The sequence below is a fragment of the Lynx rufus genome, unplaced genomic scaffold, assembly GCF_022079265.1.
Source record: "Lynx rufus isolate CCGP_SWC_20201006 ecotype Redwood Valley unplaced genomic scaffold, mLynRuf1.p SCAF_6, whole genome shotgun sequence".
Classification (NCBI taxonomy): domain Eukaryota; kingdom Metazoa; phylum Chordata; class Mammalia; order Carnivora; family Felidae; genus Lynx; species Lynx rufus.
The window spans coordinates 93364351-93382542 of record NW_025814878.1 but is presented as its reverse complement, the minus strand read 5'-3'; the positions used below and the strand labels follow the sequence as shown (position 1 = coordinate 93382542).

The 18192-nt window shown below is 34.4% G+C and overlaps 1 protein-coding gene across 4 annotated transcripts in view; it reads right to left on the bottom strand.

The window, feature by feature from the left end:
• HMGCLL1 (3-hydroxymethyl-3-methylglutaryl-CoA lyase like 1) overlaps window positions 1-18192 on the bottom strand; it is a 193294-nt gene that overhangs the window by 113268 nt on the left and 61834 nt on the right. For 2 of the 4 annotated variants that reach the window (XM_047103158.1, XM_047103159.1), the window contains 2 exons: window positions 4056-4151; window positions 1690-1838 (listed from right to left, as the gene is read on the bottom strand). The exons of 1 other annotated variant lie outside the window; for it this stretch is intronic. In XM_047103158.1, the coding sequence (XP_046959114.1) occupies window positions 1690-1838; window positions 4056-4151 (245 nt within the window). The remainder of the gene's footprint in view (window positions 1-1689; window positions 1839-4055; window positions 4152-18192) is intronic. One more of the 4 variants, XM_047103160.1, reaches the window with a different exon arrangement.

The window sequence follows — 18192 nt, the reverse complement described above, 5'->3', positions numbered from 1 at the left end:
TTTGAAGTGCAAGCTGCACATGCACTTTACTTTGCACAGTTATGCATTTTTCAAATTTCTAATGAGTGACTTTACTGTAAAATCTATACTCCATATTTAAAGATGCATTAAAATACAGTAGCTTCTTCATCTTTCCCGTTCTTTAAAAAGAAAGAGACAAAACAGCTTACATATGTTTGAATTTAGAAACTTGTAATACATGGTTTTGTGGCTATTCACCTTTTTTTTGCCTTAAGAATACACATCCTTTATTTTCTGTCTATGGATACACATTTCTTGGTTTATAAATTTTTCTTGCATGTGCTTTCCATGATGTGTATATTTTAATTACAAAAACAATTTTATATCTTTAAAAACTCATGCTGAAAACTATTGCTATGGAGAGAGGAAAAATAAGCTAACAAAAGTAAGCAAACCAATAAGACAGTTCCCCATGGTGTGGTCTAATTCTATTTGCTCTCCAAAGGACCTTGGTTGAATTCTAACCCTTTTCTAATGTTGTCACTCAAAATTGGATCCACTTGTCTTTCTCATTAACCACTAAACCTCTCCCTGCCACTACAGATTTTTCTCTCCTCAACTGAAGGAAGTAAACCTGTATCCAAATCTAATTATAGCTATCAGACTTGTCTTATGAATACTATACGTCTTAATTGATTTCCATGAGAAGACTATCATACCACTATAATTATAAAAAGCAATAGAAAATTAGCTAATGTCTTAGAAACAAATTCCTTCTTAAGTGATCATTTATTATACATTTCATAGAACATGGGTCTGGGAGTAGAGCCTGTTTGCAGTACATGCTCCAACTGCTGGTTCTGGAAGCAGGTAAGAATCAAAGCAGATCTTCTCTCTCTTCCTCTTCCCCATTTACCTTTGCTTTTGGGTCACACAGAGAAAACAGGGAAATCGGCTGTTGAAAGGGATGCTGAATGAGGGGAAAGATGGGCCGAATTTCCTGGTGCAGCTTGAAGGCTCAATTTTATGTTTTTTGTTTTTTTTTTTTTTTTAATTTTTTTCAACGTTTTTTATTTATTTTTGGGACAGAGAGAGACAGAGCATGAACGGGGGAGGGGCAGAGAGAGAGGGAGACACAGAATCGGAAACAGGCTCCAGGCTCCGAGCCATCAGCCCAGAGCCCGACGCGGGGCTCGAACTCACGGACCGCGAGATCGTGACCTGGCTGAAGTCAGACGCCCAACCGACTGCGCCACCCAGGCGCCCCTCAATTTTATGTTTTAAATACTCTATTGAAGGTCTACATAAAATAATTTTGGAACAAAAAATAATAGGTCTTAGAAATTTTTTAAAGATGTGGAAACCACATTAGAGGGTTCCTTCGCAAATGGTACTATGAGTATACACAAATTGATCAACCCAACAGTAGGCTGAGATGAAAAGATAGTTGCATTTGGGTAAGTGTTAATAAGATGAGTAACAATGTCAGGTTTGCAAAGTCAAGTCGGCCTCTGATCTTGGAGCACTATACCCTCTAGGCTAGATAAACTCTAATAATTATTAACTGGTATTCACGAGACAGATCACTATACAGTGATGGCCTGATCATACAAGGTACAAAAGACACCCTACATATATTATGAATGCTAAAATAATAACTACATAGTTCATATACGAACTTAAACAATAGATAGTAACTAACTAGAATTTGTGGAATTTCATAAATACCCTCGTGCTGGAATATTCATGTGCCTTGCCGACTTAACAACCTCTTCAAACTTCTCCATGCTTTCTTCAATAGAACAGTTAATATTCTTCTTGCTAAAGGATTCAGATGCGGCACCAAAAACTGATATCTCAGTGGCTCCGGCAGCAACCTGAAAAAAGAGGATTAAGGGCAAAAACAATTAACTTAAAATATGTAAATGATAACAATAGAAGAAATATTATTTACTCAATAAAGGCATACATGTATTCATTAACATTTGCCTTGGAATTCACAATTAGAGTCTTCTCATCTTGCCACATAAGCTCTTTTCAAACTTACAAGTATTTCGTGATAACAAAATAATTCCCCAAGCTGCAACACTCTATGAATCTATGAAACTATGAAGTACAGAATCTATGAAGTACAGAAAACAGTGATGATGTTCCAATTTAATTTCATCTTTCCTAAATTATGCGTAGGTATCAAAAATATTTTAACTGTAATTATGGAAAATACTGGCACCCCAATAAAGCCTTTTAATATCTATGGAAAACATTATTTTTAGACCAATTATTAAAGAGTAGTAAATGCTTTCTGTTCTCCTCTTCCTATAACCTAACAGAAAAATGTTTTTCCAATTCATCATTTAGACTTTGCGCCAAATTTTTTTCCTGTCTCTTAAGCTAGCTTCCATTGTTTCATACCTTGACTGCTACAACATACTCTTGTATGTCTAATGTCTTAATCCTCTTGCCTAGTCTTTAAATCCAAAATATTAACCTAATATTTTTCCCTTTTGCCATCTTAAGTCCTTTCCCCAGACTTCTCCAGTGACTTGTTTTCAAATATCACATTTCCTCATTTTCCAGCTGGATTTTTTAAGACTTTCTATTAATGTATCTGTAGTGCTGTGCCTAGATTCTCCTCTCTTTCGGATACCCTATTAACGTATTAAGAAAAAAAATCTTTTTTTTTAATCCAACATTAAAAAAACACCAATTGGTTCCAGTCCTCCACCAAAAATAAATTTTTAACTTCTAAAATCAAAATTCTATTTTAATACTTACTGTGTGCCAGAATTTTAGTACTTTTGTGTGTTCTATCTGTAACCCACAATCTTACCCATTTTACAGACGAGAAAACTGTGGCTCAAAGAGGCTAAATAACTAGCACAAAGTCCCACAGCTACTATAAGTTATCAAGTCATGCTTTGAGAACAGGCATGCCTGACTCCCAAGCCATGTGTTCCATCCCATTATTTGCCCTCCCAAGCTATTGTTGAGGGTGTACTCTCAGTTCGTGTCTTTTTCAAGGTGGAGACATTCGTTACTTTGTTAGGACCAACGACAGCAATATTTATAATTTCTTAAAATGCCTCTTTCTTTAGAGTAGAATAAAAAACTTACACCAAAATTAACAAAAGAATGGGGCGCCTGGGTGGCGCAGTCGGTTAAGCGTCCGACTTCAGCCAGGTCACAATCTCGCGGTCCGGGAGTTCGAGCCCCACGTCAGGCTCTGGGCTGATGGCTCAGAGCCTGGAGCCTGTTTCCGATTCTGTGTCTCCCTCTCTCTCTGCCCCTCCCCCGTTCATGCTCTGTCTCTCTCTGTCCCAAAAATAAATAAACGTTGAAAAAAAAATTAAAAAAAAAATTAACAAAAGAAGAATGGTTTTAACAAAGATACACAACAGGTGATATATCAATGAGTGTCTACAACCTCAACTTTATGCAACACAGTCCCAAATACAAAAGTGAAAAATAATAATTAACACCAGAAATAGCTGGTGAAAAACTTTTATGACAAAGCCATTTAAGCACAACACCTCAAGCCTTCTTAATATTGCCTTGATTCCTCTTGTATGTGTCATTATCAGAGTTTTTTTTCACATATAAATTCTTAACTCACATAGGATTGGGAGAAACAAGCCGGAAGGGGAGAAGAGGGAAAGTTGCTAGAGGCAGTTGTAAGTAACAGTGGTTAGCTTCACCTACAGGGAAGGAACATCAGCAACAAAAAGCTGATCCAAAAAAGTTGGCAAAAATGATCCACTACAATAACACTAATATCGTACTGAGAAATGTTTAAGTTAAATTCTGTATTCCTTATTTACAAAGGAAACACAAAATATACTTTCGAAAGAACTTCAGCAAAATGGATAACTATTTTTGTGTTTTGATTCCTGAATGGTTAAAATGGAAGGGCCATTTATGTGCAACACTTTAGTCCATACCAATACCATGGAGTTACAGATCACCAGGTATTCGTGTGCATACATTAGCATTTATGCAGGGTAACAAGGGAGCCACATTGGATACTGTTTTAACTTTGTAAAGATCCTTAAAACAGCAAGAAGCATTGATTTTAAAATAATTCGCAGCACACTTACAGCACGGTGAAAACCCTGAAGATTAGGAGTAAGGACAGGATATCGAACTCCTGGGTATTGATGAATGCCTTTCATCACTTCAGTGTGATCAGCCATCTGAAATATGTAATAGTTATATACAAATATTTAACTTTAAATATTTTGTCAAGCAAATGTTTCATTTTTCAAGAAGGTTATAATTACTCATGCAATTATATTCTAAAATTAATGTCAGAAATAATAAAGCTCTGTCAAGATAGCTAATGATAAGTAGTTCGTAAGGTCATAAATACATAAAAACTAGATCTGGGCTTAACTTATTCACATAACAGGATCTGGTTAAATGAGTGATTACGAATAGTCAGCAACTCTCTACTATTTTCACTTGGCTGATCTTTGGTCTCCTTCTTTTATTTCACAGCCCACCCTTCAAATACTCCTGAGACTGGGGAAAATTTTAAAAGCAATATGCCATGCTTTTAAGTTCCATGTGAAAATCTCACATCCAAATAATTTTCAATGTATGAAATTTTACATTATTTAGTAAAAAATTACATATCTTTTAGAATACTTTAACAAGGCTGAAATCATAGTATATATGTTATTTGGTTAGCATGGATGCTTCAGTAAGAGTCATAGTGCTCTCTGAATTATCATCAGATTACTATTTGTTCTTATAATGCAAACAAATGCATACAATGGAGTAACAAACAGGAAAATTTAACCCATCTCTCCAAGACTTTATTTTTCTATATTTTCTGTGATCCTATAAAAAATCAACTTTATAGAATCAAAGTTACTAGTTTGCCACGAAGTCTATTATTTAGCCTCCTAGAGCAAATAACCGATGATCAAATCTCATAATCAGCACATAGAAAAATTATCACTGACATACCATGAGCTTTATATAATTCAGAATAAATTATGGCATAAACAATAAATATAAGGAATAATATATAAACAATGAAAAGTATAAAAAATGAGCATGGGGAAAGCTACAGAAACATACATCAAACCAAAATCTTTACCTTCAATATGGGAATGGATAATGAAAGACTTGTTTTTTACCTATGTATCTTGGCTTGTTACAACAAGTATTTTTAATTTTAAAATGCAGTAAAAATTAATCAAAGTACAAATGCTTTTCTTAATAGAACTACACAGTTTAAATATATTAAATATTACAATATTTACTCCTATTAGCCCCTTAGTCTTACTCTCAGTGAAATGCCAGTGGAATTAAGTAAATGAGTTTTAAATACATTTTAAATTGAAAATTAAATATTTAAGATGCAAAAAAAAGTGCCTCCCATTGACTGCATCCTACCTTATTGACATTTAAGTCTCCAAGTTTCATACAATCCAAACACATTTACTTCTGTTGAAAACATGATTGTTGCTTACTTATTTCCTAGAGATCACATCCACTGTCTGCCAACCAATAACTGCATTCTTAACAAAGACTATCCCCCATGGTCACCTACAGTGCATAAAAGCCAATGCTCTAATTTCATGCTGAGACTATTTAACTTTAAAGCAGATGTTTATTAAGCACCTACTGTGTCCAAACCCCTATGCTAGGCCTTGTGGTAAATATAAATACAGGAAAGTAAGGTCCTTGCACTAAATAATTTGGGGAGATAGCACAGATGCACACAGAAACATAACCATTGAAAGGAATATAGTGGTTGCCAATCAGAGCACAGGTTATAAGAGTTCAGAATGGGGAAAGGTTAGTAGGACCTTTAATAGCCTAGGAAAATTTTAAGAGGTATGGAATACAAACTGCAGAACATGACTACAGCATATTAAAATTTAAAAAGATATTGCCACAACAGTATTTCTAATTCCACATGCTTTTCCAGAAGTTCAACAATTCCTATCAATAGGTGAACTATATTTACTTCCCACTTGAACCTGGGCAGATTTGTGATTACTCCAAGCAATAGAATATAGCAGAAATAATAATATGTGACTTCAGAGCCTAGGTCATAGACAAGTACACAGCTTCCATATGGCTTTCTCTTTGGGGGAAGCCACTGTGGGGAAATTAGCTAACAGGCTGTGAAAAAAAAAAAATTAGCTCATGCAGAGAGGCCATGTGTGGCAGCTAATGTGGAAAGTAACATGTGAAAAGAAACTAAGGCCCCCAGAGAACAACCAGCATCACCCCTAAATTTGTGACTGAAGAAGCATTCAGATGACCTTAGCCTCCAGCATTCAAGTCACTCACATGAAGCCCCAGACCTTGTGGAACAAACAAGGTGCCCTCCTGGACCCACCCTCAGATTTCATGAGCAAAGCAAATGCTTATTTACACCACTAAGTTCTCAGGTAGTTCATTACATAGCCATAGAAGCTGAAACACAGAAAAATCAATAGGGCTGGAAAGGAGGGAGGGGTGGGGCAGCAGTAGCAATACATAATCTGGCTAGAGAAGATTATGGGTAAATAATGTGGGAATGGATTATAAATGAAGATAGGGGACTATACACTGGGATGTGTCCTTGAGTTAGGTTCACATTATTCTAAAAATACAGCATTTATCATGAGGTCAACAGGAAAGCCATGGGGAGTGTGTGTTGAATTAGCCAAAGATTGGGATAAATGCAGTATTTTTGGCAAGATACATCTGGGAGAGATGCAAAGGGCAGTATGGAAAAGAAGTGAGGCAATTGTCGGGCACTTGTGAGAATGCAGCATGCCACAAGTTCCAGAGAAATGGTACTGGGAATGGAAGTCCCAAGAAAAATTAATAGGACACAGTGGGATATAAGTGTAAGGAAGAGGACTTTACTCAAAAATGCAATCCTCATTATTATATAGCCTTCTTTTTATTTTTAAAAAAAAATTTTAATGCTTATTTATTTTTGAGAGAGAGAGACAGAGTGTGAGCAGAGGAGGTGAAGAGAGAGAAGGAGACACAGAATCTGAAGCAGGCTCCAGGCTCTGAGCTGTCAGCACAGAGCCGGATGCGGGGCTCGAACTCATGGACCGTGAGATCATGACCTGAGCTGAAGTAGGACGCTCAACCTACTGAGCCACCCAGGTGCCCCATATAGCCTTCTTTTTAAATTATTTAGCATTTGTGCATATTTCGACACAGTCCTTCACTACATATCTATGAATTTAGCCTTTAGGCCTGATGCTACAGTGTGAACTCTATCTGTACCTCTCTCTCTCCCTCCTTCTCCGTCACACACACACACACACATACATAAATGCACATGCTAACATATACACACAATTTACAATAAAAATTATAGTACTACTAATTTCAATCAAAGAAAAGCAAAGTTACTACTAGTTCTAGGGAAGTGTAATGAAATCTGAAACAATACTCTTACTAGAGAGTAATATTAATCGATACTACTAGTATTTATGGTCTAGAATGTTTAAATGTTCATTAGAAACATTTATATTATATAACAGAAATGAGTAAAGTGTTTCTGTAACCAATATACAGATTTGGTTAACGTATGCATCATAAAGTAGCATAAAGAGCACAAAACAAATTTTATTCTTTAAGAATTACAGATCATATTGACCTGTATGCTAGTATTTCATTCTACATGTAAATTAACCAAAATATTGACTCACGATGAAAAAACAATGATTTAACAGATGTTTTAATCACTAAAACTAGAAAACAGAGATGATAGCATCAAAATTCCTATGTGATGAAAGTTAAGCTTTGATAATCATTGAAGATACCTTAGTAAAATTATAAAACATGAATTTGAATCCAACAAACCAGTACTTTTTCCTTCTTTGAAATAAATAGCCACAGTATAATGAGGTCATTCAAGAAGTAATAGCAGTCTATCTAAATTTGGTCAATAAAGACAGTTATATAAAGAGCTTTAGAAAATCCTGATGGGGTGTAATTTTATTACAATGAATAAAATAGAACAGGTTTCAGTTAAAGTATATACTTTCAGCTGAAGGTATAAAATTCTTGCCTTTTTTTTTCCTCTTAGGAAGTTTATGCTATACTTCAATCTTGATGTTATTTTAATGTCTCAAATTTAACTGTTATTCAAGCAATAATGGAACGATTCCTTTACAGCACTATTTTGACAATTTAACAAAAACTTTCTACATCTGGTTTGATTTAACATATTTTAAAGATTTTCCTATGACTTTTAAGATCATAAAAATCCCATAATTTGGTTGATAACATGCTTTGCTATCACCTGGCCACAGTCTGGAAATGGCAACACCTATGTCTATCTGGCCAACAAAGCAGGTTATACCATGGTTAATCAATTTCTTAGGCATCCACATTTATATATGAACTGAAATAATATTTTGCAACATGTTGCAAGGGCATTATAGATATGAAAAAGTTCATAAAGATTAGAGTGTAATAGGCATATAGTTTAGAGATTGCATTTGCTACTATCATGGGTTAATTAAATTTAGACACTCCACATAATATATGTTTAGATATCTTATTAATATTTTGTCATTATCTGAATTCTATAATCTCCCCAAAATACACAGTGCCCTCATCCAAATTCCCTGAGTTTACTGGGATTTCAAGATATTGCACATGTATATAGTCATAAACAATAACAAAAAGTTTCTCATAAACTTAGAAAAAAACAGAAGTTTCAATTATATTTTGTACACAAACTATTACATTTATATTGATGGCATACTAAAGTTAATTTTAAGAAATCCTAACACCTTAAAAATAATTTTTAAAGTTTCATGATTTTTATATTGATTCAGTATTTTATACACTTACTACATATTTAACATGGCATAAATGAAGCAGACAGTTCATACACACTTAATACACAGGCCAGTGGGGAAGGAAATGTGTGTATATGTGTACATAACAAATCACAAATGTCCTGTGATCTGGAGTTTTAAGTAGCACAGATAAGAAAGCATTTTTCTTGGTAAACTGAACTAAAATAATGACAAATAGTTAAGCTAAGTGTTGTCTAGGCTAAATGTAAGTAATTCAGGGGTCTGGTTTTTAACAGAGCAAATTATTCATGAGAGTTTGATGAAGCAAAACTATTCATACAGCTTGAAGCTATTCAAATGTATTCATAGAATGAGACGATTCACATATATCTATTTACATATTTCCTATGATAAATTCAACTTTCTGTGTACTGTAAAAGGAAAGAGTTTAAAAAGCCTGAACTCAATTTTTCATTAAAATTCTTCAGATAATTATGGAGAGAAATATCATACAGAATTTTTTTTAAAATCACACAATTCTTTCATTTTTCAAGTCCAATGAAATGAAAGTAAAAATACCTATTACACTTTATCTCTCTTCCAAGTAACAGCTGACAGAGAAAACAGAATATTGACTAAGTAAATTTTGTTCAGTTCCAAATGAATATATGATGTTTGAGATGTTCAATCAACTGAAATAAATATAATTAACTTTAGATAAAACTGCAGAAAAATCAAGAAGTTCTATTCTTGTTTACAATAACTGATTCTTATTCACTTAGCAATGATTAACATCTTTTTTTCTTTTCCCAGAACAAATGCAATTATGAAGATAACATGTGGTACAGGTTTTTCAGTTCCAGAGCTGCATTATAAAATTTTATGTGAAAGTCTTTTATACATATTGATGACATATAAAACTGCTACATTTATTATTTTAAGTCAGTAACAGTTTAGTCACTAACAAGTCACTAACAAGATTACAAAATACATGACCTGAGTTGTTTTGTATCACCATAGAAACTATTCAATTCTTCACTGGCTCTGCTAAAGGTGAGGAAATTGTACCATGTTATGGGGTGGAAATATTAAGAATTTAAGTTAGCATTGTGTTTTTAAATGGCAAAAGTGTGTTGAATAGAATCTAAAATTCATCTGAGGAAACAAAAAAGATGTTAAGAGATTCCATCTTTACAGTGCTATCTACAAAGTGGTATCTGTAAAATTATATAATTTGACCATGTCTTACAACTAGATCGTGTAACCTAAATAAAGAACTCTGCTTTCACTCTTTTTTTTTCTTTGTCCTTCTCCAGTCCATATGACCAAGTCAAGCATCATTAAGGAGTGAGCATTGCCCATTGTCCCTTCTTTCATTCCATTCAAATGCTAAAGAAGTCAAATTGTTTCCTCCCCTTCACTCTAACAAGAATCCTGCACCTGATTTCTTCTCACAGTATTTTAAGAGGTCAACTGTTGAGTGCTAGAAGCAAGAGGACAAGAGAGTGAGAAAGTCTAAATAATCAAAATAGCAATAAAGTTGGAGGAAAACAGGATGGGGGGTGAGAGGTATGTCTTGGTGGCAAGATGCTTGTACTTCTCTGGAGCAATGAACAAGTATGAGAAGAGAAGACAAATGGGAAGATACAAAATGTTGCTTTAATCTATAGAATGGGTCTGCTGTAATGGTCTCCAAATAATGCACATTAGGACTGGAACACCATTTAATCGCTTTAAATTTCTATTTTATATTTCTTTATGTATGAATTCAGGCACAAAGTTTGCCACTACGGAGAGCTCATGATGGTTGCCTCTTCAATAATATCGCTGTAAATGTTCTCATATGTTTAAAATACATAAATATTATATTACATATAATACTCAATTACACTTCCTATTAAAACTGTCACTGTAGGGTTAAGCAAAGAGTCCATATTCACAATGTCCTACAATATCTGGGACCAGACGTATATAAATATTTAAGGAGAAACGAGTTTCAAAACGTATAGAGCCAGAAGCTAGTTTAGAAAATTCTTCTGAACATTGTATGTGTAAAATTCTAAGTGATAACCAGTTTTCACCAATGTCAAATTAAATGGAAGTCTTTTCTTAACAGAGATATATTCAAAACACAAGATATAAAATTTTAAACACATCATTCATATTGTTATCTTTTACAAAAATCACAGAATATATATCAAAATTATTCATTGTGAAGGGCACAAAACTGTAGTAATTCTTCTCAAGCAGTGTGTCTGTATATAAGGTTACATATCACATACAAAAAAACAAAAACAAAAACAAAATGAAAAGCAAAAAATAAAAAAATAAAAAAATAAAAACAAAAAAACAAAAAAACCCTAAACACCAGAAAAGACTGAATCATCTTTCTAGCTTCTCTAAAGAAAGTATTGTAAAGTGCTATTATGAGAAAGGCTTCAAAAAATGAAGGAAAAAAATGAAGAAAAGGAAAATCAGTTTCAATCAGTTTTGAACAAAACTACAACTAGTAATGAGACTGAATCAGTAATTTAAAAATCTCTGAACAAAGAAAAGCCTAGAACCAGAAGACTTCACTGGTGAATTCTACCAAACATTTAAAGAAATCTTAATGCCAATCCTCCTTCAAATTCTTCCAAAGTTTCAAGAGAAGGGAATACTTCCAAACTCATTTTATAAGACCATACATTAGGAGCTGGTCTTATAAGACCTTGATACCAAAACCAGACAAGACGCTACAAGAAAACTATAGGCCAATATTCCTAATAAACACAGAATAAATAATCCTCCAAAGACTACTAGCAAACCAAATTCAATACAACATGTAAAGGATTATACACCATGGGCAACTTAGATTTATCCCTGGGATGCTAGAAAGATTCACATGCACAAAGAAATTAATGTGATACACTACAGTGACAGAATTAAGGATGACCATGTCAATATATGTCAATATTTGACCAAAAATGCTTCATCAGAAAGCATATGACAAAATTCAACACTATTTTATGATAAAAACTCACCAACAAATAAAACTTTAGGAACAGAGTCAAACTACCTCAGCATAATAAGGACCATATATGAAACCCACAGCTATCATCATATTCAGCAGTGAAAAATATTTCCTCTGAATCAGGGATACAACAGTATGCCTACTTTTTCTGTTTACATTCAATATAAAATTAGAAGTCCTAGCCAAAGCAATTAGGCAAGGAAAAAAAAAAATAAAGGCATACAAAGAAGAGGAAGTTGTAAAAGTATTTATGTTCACAGACGACATGATCTTATATGTAAAAAACTCTAAGGGCCACATTAACAAAAACAAAAGCCTCTTGGAACTAATAAAAAATTCAGTAAAGTTGCAGGATTCAAAGTCAGCATACAAAAATCAGTTGCATTTATATACAGTAACAACAAACCATCCAAAAAGGAAATTAAGAAAACAATATCATTTACAATAGCATCAAAAAGAATAAAATACTTATGAACAAAGTTAACCAAGGAAGTGGGAGAACTGTGTACTGAAAACTATAAAACAGTGATGAAAAAAATTAAAGCAGCTAGAAATAAACGGAAAGATATCCCATGTTCATGGATTCTAAGATTGTGTACTGTGAAAATATCCACATTACCCAAAGTGATCTATAAATTAAACATGCAATCCCTACCAAAATATCAATGGCATCTTTTGTTTTTTTTACCGAAATAGAAAAACAATCCCAAGATTTATATGGAACTATGAAGAAACTCAAATAGCCAAATTAATCATGAGAAAGAAGAATAAAGCTGGATATATCACAATTCCTGATTTCAAAATAATTTTCAAAGCTATAATAATTAAAACAGCATAGAAGACAGATATATAAACTAATGGAGAAGAATAGAGAGCTAAGAAATAAACTGATACATAAACGTTCAATTGATCTTTGACAAGGATGCCAAAAATACACAATGGAGAAAAGATAATCTCTTCAACAAATGGTACTAGAAAAACTAGATAACAACATGTAAAAGAATGAAATTGGATCCTAATCTTATGCCATATACAAAAATGAACCCCAAATAGACTGACATGTAAGATCTGGAACTGTAAAACTCCTAGGGGAAAAAAGAGAAAGAAAGAAAATAGTTTCATAGCATTCATCTTGGCAATGATTAATTGTATATGACACCAAAAGGACAAAAAAAGCAAAAAAGACAAGAGGCACTACGCCAAATAAAAAGCTTCTGCACAGCAAGGGAACAATTAATAGAGCAAAAAGGGAGCCTCCAAGTTGTAAGAAAATATTTATAAGCCATATATACGATAACAGGTTAATATCCAAAATATATAAGGAATACAGCCAACCTTATAGCAAAAATAACAACAAACCAATTAAAAATGGACAAAGGATTTCCATAGACATATTTCTAAGGCAACAGACATATCTCATATGGCTAACAGACATATGAAAAGATATTCAACATCACTAATCATCAGGGAACACAAATCAAAACTACCGTAAGATATCATTTTATACTTGTTAGGATGAAAAACAGAGAAGATAACAAGTATTGGCAATAATGTAGAGAAAATGGAACTCTTGTACGCTCCTGTTAGAAATGTAAAATGGCACAGCCAATGTGGAACACATTATGGAGGTTATTCAACTAAAAATAGAAATACTGTATGTTGCAGCAAACCTACATCTAGGTATTTATCCATAATAATTAAAATCAGAATTTCAAATAGATATCTGCATTCCTGAGTCAGAGCAGCATTATCCACAATATCCAAGATGAAATAATCTAAATCTCCAAGATTGAATGGATAAAGAAAATGTGGCAAAACCCACAACGAAATATCATAAGCATTCATAAAATAATTCTGCCAAATGCAACAAAGATAAACCTTGAGTACATTATGCTAAATGAAATAAGCCAATTACAGAATGATAAATACTGCATAATCCCACTTATATGAGGTAGCTAATATAATTAAACACATAGACCCAGAGAATACAATGGTGACTGTGAGGGGCTGAGGATAAGGGAGAAATGGGAAGTTGTTATTCAATGGGTACAGTTTCAGTTATGCAAGATGGTTAAGTTCTGAATGTGCTGTACGACATTCTGCCTATACTACATTGCACCTTGAAAAATTTGTTAAGACGATAGATTTCAATTGGAACAGTTAAGATGATGGAGCAGCATGGAGACCCTGAGCTTGTCTCATCCCTGAAACACAGCTAGATCAGCACCAAACCATTGTGAACACCTAGGAAGTTGATCTAAGAATTAATACAACAATTGCATAACTCGAGCCACACAACTCAGCAGGTACGTGGTGTAGAAAGGTGAACTGGGGGAAGAAAAGCTGTGAAGGGTAGGAAGCCATTTTCACAGGGAGAGGACACAGAGAGAAAGATAAAGGGGAGAGTGCTGTGCATAGGGATTGTGCAAGAAAAGCATTCCTCCTGAAAGTAACTGGAAAGAGAAAGAGTGAAAACACTCACAGGGGACTGAATAAGAAATGTCTTCCCCAAAACCACTGACGGGAAGAAAGGAGAGGGTTGCAAACCACCAGGTTTCTATAAACAGTGGAGCGCAGGGTCTGAAGTTTCAGAGCTCGGTGCCTGGTGATGCTCTTGTGAGGAAGCAGGGCAAATCTCAAAGAGCAGGCAGTGGGATCTGAGGGGTCGGTGCGCCACACAGGGAGAAGTGGTTCCCCTGCTTGGAGTGCATTTGGTAGAGGCCATAGAACCTCCCTGTAGGCAAAGGTCCCAGCATCCCCTGGAGAGCAGTCATGTTTGCTAGTATTAGGACAAAGACACCAGAGTGTGGTGAAACTTGGCGCTGGCTGTGTAGTGTGACTGGCAATATTCTCTGAACTTCTGCTGCTGCATGATCACATGAATGTTTTCTTGGGCAAGCCAGGACCTGGACATTGCTCAGGGAGACCCTCCCCCAGACAGTTGGCATGGATCCGGCCATGGAGGTCTCTGAAATGTGGCGTTTTGAAACACAACCCCATCTGAGATAAAATTCTGGAGGGAGGTGCCGCTTTGTAGGCAGACAGCTTGAACATAGGATAGAGGCAGGGAATGGACAGAGGCCTGAGACAAAGGAAGGGTGCTTGATCACGGGTGAGTGTGTGAAGTTCCTGTTCAGAGACTAAGGACCTGGGTGAAGCCATTTCCACTTCTCCCTTGCACACTCATTTTGCGCAGGTACACTTATCCACCACAGTAATATAAGCAGTGCCACCTAATGGAGTGCCACCAATTACACGAAGCCCCTCCCAAACACATCGACAGAAGACATAGCACAAGTCACTCCACTTGCTTAGTGTAGAGACTATAGAGTGCTTCAAAGTTTCAGTTCTACGGAAAAAGGGATATAACTCCAGGTTTCATTCTGCTTATTAATTTGTTTGTTCACGTTTTTTTTTTGCTCCTGTTTTTGCTTAAATTGTTTTATTCCTTCATTCTTTCTCTTTCTTAGATATAAACAGAAAAATTTACTTTTTATTTTTAAAATTTTTATTCTACTGGATTTTATTCTATTTATTCTATCATTTTTTTAATTTTTAAAATTTTCTCAACTTTTTTCCATTCTTTTCTTTCCCTTTTTACTCTATTCTATAAAGCTGCTTTCAACAAGCAGACCAAAACACACCTAGGATCTAGCTTCATTTATTTTTTTGTGTTGTTTTTAATTTTTTTAATTTTATTAATTCTGTTCTTCCTCCAAAATGACAAAATGAAGGAATTCACCACAAAGAAAGAAAAGGAAGAAATGACAGCCAGGGACTTAATCAACAGAGATGTAAGTAAGATGTGTGAACTAGAATTTAGAACCACGATAATAAGAATAGCTGGAGTTGAAAAAAAAAAGCTTAGAAGAGAGCAGAGAACCCCTTTCTGTGGAAATAAAGAAATAAATCTAGTCAGGCTGAAATTAAAAATGCCATAACTGAGATGCAATCTCAAATGGTGCCAAGATGGCAAGGATGGACAAAGCAGAGCAATGAATCAACAATACAGAAGATAAAATTATGGAAAATAATAAAACAGAAAAAGAAGGAATCAAAGGCAAAAGATAGTGATACAAGACTTAGTGAACTCAGTGACTTATTAAAAAAGGGTAACATTTCAATCATAGGAATACCAGAAAATGAAGAGCAAGAAAAAGGGTCATAAGGTCTGTATCAGCAAATTATAGCAGAAAACTTTCCTAATATGGGAAGGACACAGACATCAAAATCCAAGAAGCACAGAGAACTCTCTTTAGATTCAACAAAAAACGACCATCACCAAGGAATGACTTATGAAAGCAGCAAGGGAAAAAAAAAAGTCCTTAGCTTATAAGGGAAGACCAATCAGGTTTGCAACAGACCACAGAAACTTGGCAGGCCAGAAAGGAGTAGCAGTATATATTCAACGTGCTGAATTGGAAAATATGCAGCTAAGAATTCTTTATCCAGCAGGCTGTCATTCAAAATAGAAAAAGAGATAAAGGGTTTCCCAGATAAACAAAAACCTAAAGGAGTTCATGACCACAAAACCAGCCCTGCAAGAAATTTTAAGGGAGACTTTTTCAAAGGATAAAGGACAAAACAAAACAAAAAAGACAAAAAACAACCAAGACTAGAAAGTACCAAAGACCTTCAATAGAAACACCAACTCAACAGGCAACACAATGGCACTTAATTCAGATCTTTCAGCATTCACTCTAAATGTAAATAGACTAAACATTCCAATCAAAAGACACGAGACATTAGAATGGATAAGAAAACAAGACACATCTATATGCTGTTTATACAAGACTCATTTTAGACCTAAAGACACCTTCAGATTGAAAGTAAGGGATGGAGAACCATCTATCATGCTAATGGTCGCCAAAAGAAAGCTGGAGTAGCCATACTTATATCAGACAAACTAGATTTTAAAACAAAGACTGTAACAAGACATGAAGAAGAACATTATATCATAATCAAGGGGTCTATCCACCAAGAAGATGGAACAATTGTAAATATTTATGCCCCCAATGTGAGGCAACCAAATATATAAATCAATCAATCACAAACATAAAGAAACTCATTGATAATAATACAACAGTAGGGGACTTCAACACCCCACTTACAGCAATAGACAGATTAAGCAGAAAATGAACAAGGAAACAATGGTTTGAATGACACACTTTATGTGAGCAAATTATAGCAGAAAACTTTCCTAATCTGGAGAAGGATTATCTGTTATATTTATCAGATATATTCAGAACATTTCATCCTAAAGTGGAATACACATTCTTAACAAGTGTACATGGAACATTCTCCAGAAAAGATCACATACTGGGTCACATATCAGCACTCAACAAGTACAAAAAGATCAAGATCATACCATGCATATATTCAGATCACAACACTATGAAACTTGAAATCAACCACAAGAAAACTGGGATGCAGCAAAGCAAAGGAGATCCTAAGAGGGAAGTATGTAGCATTCCAGGCCTTCCTAAATAAGGAAGAAAGGTCTCAGATACATAACCTAACTTTATACCTTAAAGAACTGGAAAAAGAACAGCAAATAAATCCTAAAAATAACAGAAAAAGGAAAATAGCTAATTTTAGAGCAGAAATCAATGATATCAAAAACAAACAAAAAACAGTAAAATAGATCAACAAAACCAGGAGCTGGTTCTTTGAAAGAATTAACAAAAATCAATAACCCCTAACCAGATTTATTGTAAAAGAAAAAGCAAATGACCCAAATAAATAAAATCACAAATCAAATAGGAGAGATCACAACAAATACTGCAGAAATATAACAATAATAATAATAATAATAATAATAAACAATCGAATATTATGAGCAATTATATGCAACAAATTGGGCAATTTGGAAAAAACAGACAAATTTCTAGAAATATATCAACCACCAAAACTGAAACAGGAAGAAATAGAAAATTTGAACAGAACCATAACCAGTATAGAAATTGAATCAGTAATCAAAAATCTCCCAACAAATAAGAGTCGAGGACTAGATGGCTTTCCCGGGGAGTTCTGCCAAATATTTAAAGAAGAGTTAACACCTATTCTTTTGAAGTTGCTCCAAAAATAGAAATGGAAGGAAAACTTCTGAACTCACTCTACAAGGCCAGCAGTACCTGGATTCCAAAACCAGACAAAAACCCCAGGGAAAAGGAGAATTACAGACCAATTTTCCTGATGAACATGAATGCAAAATATCCTCAACAAGATACTAGAAAACTGGATCCAACAACACACTAAAAAAATTATCCGCCACAATCAAGTGTAATTTATTCCTGAGATGCAGTGCTGGTTCAATTTCTGCAAATCAATTAATGTGATAAATCACATTTATAAAAGAAAGCATAAGAACCACATGATCCTCTCTATAGAAGCAGAAAAGGCTTTTTACAAAATACACCATACTTTCTTCATAAAAACCCTCAA